Here is a 5,081-nt window from a genome sequence, read left to right on the forward strand (position 1 = left end):
AGAGCCCTCTCCCCTCTCCCAGCCACTGGCTGGCTCGTGACTTCCTGCAACCCTTCCTGCTTCTGCCCCACACCTGGCCCCAGACCTTGGTATTTGCAGAGCCTGCACCACGTAGGCTCCCAGTCAGCTCAAAACCAGCCCCAGCCCCACTTCCTCCACTCTGGGCCCTGTGCTGGCCACAGCCAGGACGCATCACTTCCTGACCCCACAGCCTAGGACCGGCTGGCCCGTGCCCACCCAGGGGTGTGTTCTGGGAGACACACCTTCCTCCAGGGCCTACTGCCACAGCCAAGGGACTGTCTGCGTGGAAGCTCAGCCATTCGCTCCCTTCCTTCACCTCAGCTGTCTCCCCACCCCCACCAAGAGCTTTCCACCTACACTGCCTGGGGTCACACCTGAGCTCTGCCCTTTACCCGCTGGTATGACCTGGGCCAAGTCACTGACAACCTGGCTTCTGTTTCCCCTAGCGAAATGGTGGCGGTGCCACCCAGCTCCCGGGCGGGTGAGAGCTCAGCACAGCGCCTGGCACAAGACACACAGGCGAAGCTCGCTGCTGCCCTCGCGTCTGCCTTTCCCGACCCGGGGAGGCCCGGCTGCCGGGCCCCAGTCTGAGGGGAGAATGGAGCTCAGAGAACGGCGGAGTGGCCGAGGAATTCTACAGTCTTAACCCTACCCCTCCTCCAGTCAGAGTGGAGAGGCCGGGCGTGGGCCTCGGGAATCTCTGGTCTTCATGACTAGTCACAGCTAGCACCGTGCTGGCCACTTCATGTTGCTATCGCATGCCGTCCGCCCAGCAGGTCCTTGAGAGGTGTGAGTGCTATTTCATGGGTGAGAAAGCTCAAAGTCAAGCGCATACTGTGGACAACAGAGGGGCCCTGCCGTAAACCTAACCGACAGTAACCTCGCAGGGTGATCTCATCACACATTCCTGACTGGGCGGGACATGGTGAACAGTCACACCCCAGGCCCATAACTTCTTTAGCACAAGGTTTATCTCTGCCTCCGGCAAGCCCTGTCCGTCGGTTCCGTGCATCTAGGTTAACACACTGCTTGCGATGCCTTTTGCAGACCCCTGGGAAGTGGAACTAACCTGAAGGGAGCCCAGGATCTTGTTAACGGTCCTGGAGTCCAACGCCGGCCCTGCTGTCTCCCACCCTCATGTAATCTTCCCTCCTGAATTCTAAACGCATAAGAGAAACCGCAGAACTGTCATTCTCCGGAGCAATCTGAGGCCGTGCTTCCCAGCACTGTCGTCAGTTTGGCTCAGATAAAGTCTATTAAAATTCTCTACAGGTCGGACGTTTCTACATCGACAGTCCAAGTAGAAGAGGCACAACTTGAGCTTGAGGTCTGCCTGACTCCTGACCTCACAGTCTGCGCCACTGTCGGGGAGACCCTACGTCCACACAAGACGAAAAGGCGGTCCCAGCAGGCAGGACCTGCTCTGTGACTTGGGCAGGCCCCTTCCTCTCCTTTGCCTCAGGCTGCCATGTTGCCTCTCTGCTGGGAGTGGGGACATGCCCATGAATCAGGCCAGGTATCCACCAGGTACCTGCTTCTCACCCTGTGGGAGCCATGAGCCCAGGCTCCTGACTCATCTAGCACTTCGTCCCTCACTGTCACAAGCAGAGAAGCAGAAGAGACGGGGGGGGGGGGCAACTCCCACCCCCCATCCAGGTAGCCCTGAGAGGCCTGCCCTGCCCTTAGCCGCCACCCCGACCCTTGGCCACTCCCGCCTGTTGCGGGCTATCTGACTTGGGAAGCTGGCTTCTTTGTTCAGACAAGGAAGGAAGAAGAAAGTTGTTTTTCAGGCAGCAAAGCTCTTAGATAAACATGAGTTATCTCTCTCTATTCCTTCTTAAAGGAATTGGGTTCCTTCAGAAAAGAAACTAGATTCACCGGCTGATAGCGCCCAGGGATGAAGCGCAGCCCGGAGCCTGGCTGGGGAGCGGAACACTGAAGGAGGCTTTCTTATCCGGCCGAGCACCTGCTGCCAGCTCTGGCAGGCCCGTGGCTCAGGTGACAGGGCCCTGGTGCCAGGCCACAGCCTTGCCAGCTCCCAGGCTCCCGATGGCCTGGCCCACCTCCTCACCCTCCCCTCCAGCCACCCCCACCGGCATGCCTGCCAGGCTGGATCTGCCAGAAGCCGAGAACTTCTGTTCACCTTGGGGTGACCCCTTCCTCCTGGAGCACCCCTCCTGGAGCACTCCCCCTGCCCTGCCCTCAGGAGCAGACCAGCCCCCCTGCTGTCAGAAGAGAGTTAACAACTGGGTATTTCCACAACAGAATGGCCTTCCCCACCTGGTCAGAGAGATTCAAGAATTGCCATGGGTGCATTTTCAGAAGGAGAAGTGAAACCCAGAAGGGGCCCTGACAGAGCTGACACGACTCCCCCCCCGCCCCCCCCCCCCGCAACTCGGGGGCTCCCTGGGTCCTTTTGCCCACGTCCCAGTGTGGCTCACCGGTGTGGTGTCATCATGGGAGCGCTGGTAGCGTTTCCAGCGGCAGCCGTAGATGCCCGTGAGGCAGGAGAGGCACAGCTGGGGCTCGTAGTACTGCAGGGGCTGGTGTCTTACCATGCTCGTGCCCGAGGCCCTGGTGCCCGGCCCTCAGGAGCCCATGGGGGCCCCAGGCTGGTTCTGTGGGAGAAAGCACAAGGCTGTGAGGCAGGGGAGGGGTGAGGAGTCAGCCCTAGACACAGCAAAGGTCATGGTAGCCGAGGTCAGGGTGGGTCAGCTCCGCACAAATCCCTGCAGTGGGTCCCAGGCCCACCTGGAGTCCGAGGCCCACCCTGCAGGTCTCCCAGGACGGCCACCTGCCACCCTCCCCTGATCTAGTCCCCCGCTCAGCCACACCAGCCAGCACACTGCTACTGCCTCCTCTGCCCGGAAGGCTCTTCCCTTAAGTACCCGCATGGTTCCCTCCTTCCCCTCCTCCCCTCAGGTCTTTGCTCAAATATCTGTCTCAACCAGACATCCCAGGTCATCTTCCGTAAAACTGCAACCCCTTCCCCTACCGCTCAGCCATTTTTAGCTTTATTTTCTCAATCGTAATTTACTTTTTTTGTTTCTCATCTGCCTATCCCACTATGATGTACGTTTCATAAAGGCAAGGATTTTGTCTGCTTTATTCTCTGCTATATGCCCAGTAACTGGAACAGAGCCTAGCACACAGAACTTTCCAAATAAATATTTTGAAATAAATTATCATAAAAAATAAATAAAAAATTATCATAAAAGCTGACATGTACTGAGCATTTAAAATATTCCAGGCCCTGTGCGAACACTTTATAACCATCTCACTGTCTCAAGTGGAAGGTACTGTGTGTCCCAAACCCATTTGACAATTGAACAAACTGAGGCTCAGAAGAGAAGGGGTCAGCGCCTGGCCTGCGGTCACACAGCTGGGTGCGGCCAATCTGGGAATCTGGAGCCTGACGAGTTCAATCCTTCAGGCCCAGGGAGACCCAGCCCAGCAGGGCTCGTGGGTAGAACTATGGGATGTGCCTAGTGGGTTGAGTTGCTGCCACCAGGAGCAACTGCCCCGGCCCTGCTTGGTGCCCTGGAGATACCAGCTGGGGCTCAGTGTAGCCAGTGGCCATTGGCTGGGGCACCTCACACACCCTGATGTCAGGCATCATCCGACCCTCAACACCCCTGTTATCATGGTCCCATTTTAGCGATGAGGAGCGTGGGGCTCAGAGCAGCAAACGTTTTACCCAAGGAGCCAGGACTCAGCTCGTGGTCTGTGGATTCTAGACACTGGAGCCATTTGCTTTGCACCAGACCCTGTCCAGGGCTCTGGAGACCATGTGGACAGGACAGACGCAGTGACCCCTCAGGGCCCTCACAGGACCGGCGAGGGGCACGAGCAGGCCCACACTAGGCTCCAGGCACCAGTCCAAGTGCTGTCCGTATCCTAACTTGAACAGCAACCTCTGGCGTAAGTGTTATCATTATTTTTGTATTGAGCTATAATTCACACACCATAAAATTCACCCCTTTAAAGTGTACAATTCAGTATTGAGCGTTTTCGGCTTTTAGGATAGTCACGGAGTTGTGACTAATTCCAAAGTATTTCCATCATTTCAGCAAAAACTCCATACTCACCCCGTCCACCCCCCATCAACCCCATTCCCACCCCTCAAACCCTGACAATCACTCATCTACCTTCTGTCTCTATTTATGTGCCTGGTCTGGGCACTTCATCTAAATGTAATCACACAATATGTGGCCATTGGTGACTGGTTTCTTTCGCTTAGCACCATGTTTTTAAGGGTCATCCATGCTGTAGCATCGATCAGTGCATTCCTTTTTGCAGCTGAAGAATATCCAATCGTACAGATATACCATCTCACCCACTCGCCAGCTGATGGGCATTTGGGTTGTTACTGCTTTGTGGTTGTCACGAACAACACCGCTGTGAGCAGGTTTCTGTGTGAACATATGTTTTCATTTCTCTTGAGTCAGTACTTTGGGATGGAATTGCTGGGTCATATGGTTTAACCTTTTGAAGAACCGCCAAAAGCTGCTTCTGCAAGCGGCGGCACCATTTCATATCTCAAAGTACTATCATTACCATCTCCCTTGCACAGATGAGGAATACGGAGCACAGAAGGGTTTAGCTATTTGCCGTAGGTGACACGGCAGAGCCAGGCAGTCTGGCTCCAGGAGGGGCCTTGCTCTCACCCAGGGGTTGGCAAAAGGTAACTCAGGGGCCGTATCTGGCCAGCCATCTATTTTTGTCTCCCATCCAAGCACTAATCAGGCCCGTCCCTGCTTAGCTTCCAAGGTCAGGCGAGATCGGGTGCGTTCAAAGTGGTATGGCCATAGATAGGCAACTATTTCTGTATAGCCCACGAGCTAAGAATGGTTTTTACATTTTTAAAGGATTGAGAAGAGAAAAAAAATCAAACAAGAACACATTTGTGGCACATGAAAATGATAGGAGAGTCACATTTCAGTGGATCCATAAATAACGTTTCATGGGAGGCAGCCAGGCTCGTTCGTTTGTGTATTGTTATGGCAGCTTTAATTGTAACTGCAGAGCCCGAGGAGTTACGACCGCGTCCATATGGCCCA

At 55.2% G+C, this 5,081-nt stretch overlaps 1 protein-coding gene across 3 annotated transcripts in view; it reads right to left on the reverse strand.

The window, feature by feature from the left end:
* Positions 1–2,639, reverse strand: part of GDPD5 (glycerophosphodiester phosphodiesterase domain containing 5) — a 42,052-nt gene extending 39,413 nt beyond the window's left edge. For all 3 annotated transcript variants that reach the window (XM_023744224.1, XM_023744225.1, XM_006102879.3), the window contains exon 1: positions 2,463–2,639. In XM_023744224.1, the coding sequence (XP_023599992.1) occupies positions 2,463–2,579 (117 nt within the window). In that variant the 5' untranslated portion in view covers positions 2,580–2,639. The remainder of the gene's footprint in view (positions 1–2,462) is intronic.
* Positions 2,640–5,081: the final 2,442 nt, after the last annotated feature.

Source organism: Myotis lucifugus, unplaced genomic scaffold, assembly GCF_000147115.1.
Source record: "Myotis lucifugus unplaced genomic scaffold, Myoluc2.0 scaffold_437, whole genome shotgun sequence".
NCBI classification, from domain to species: domain Eukaryota; kingdom Metazoa; phylum Chordata; class Mammalia; order Chiroptera; family Vespertilionidae; genus Myotis; species Myotis lucifugus.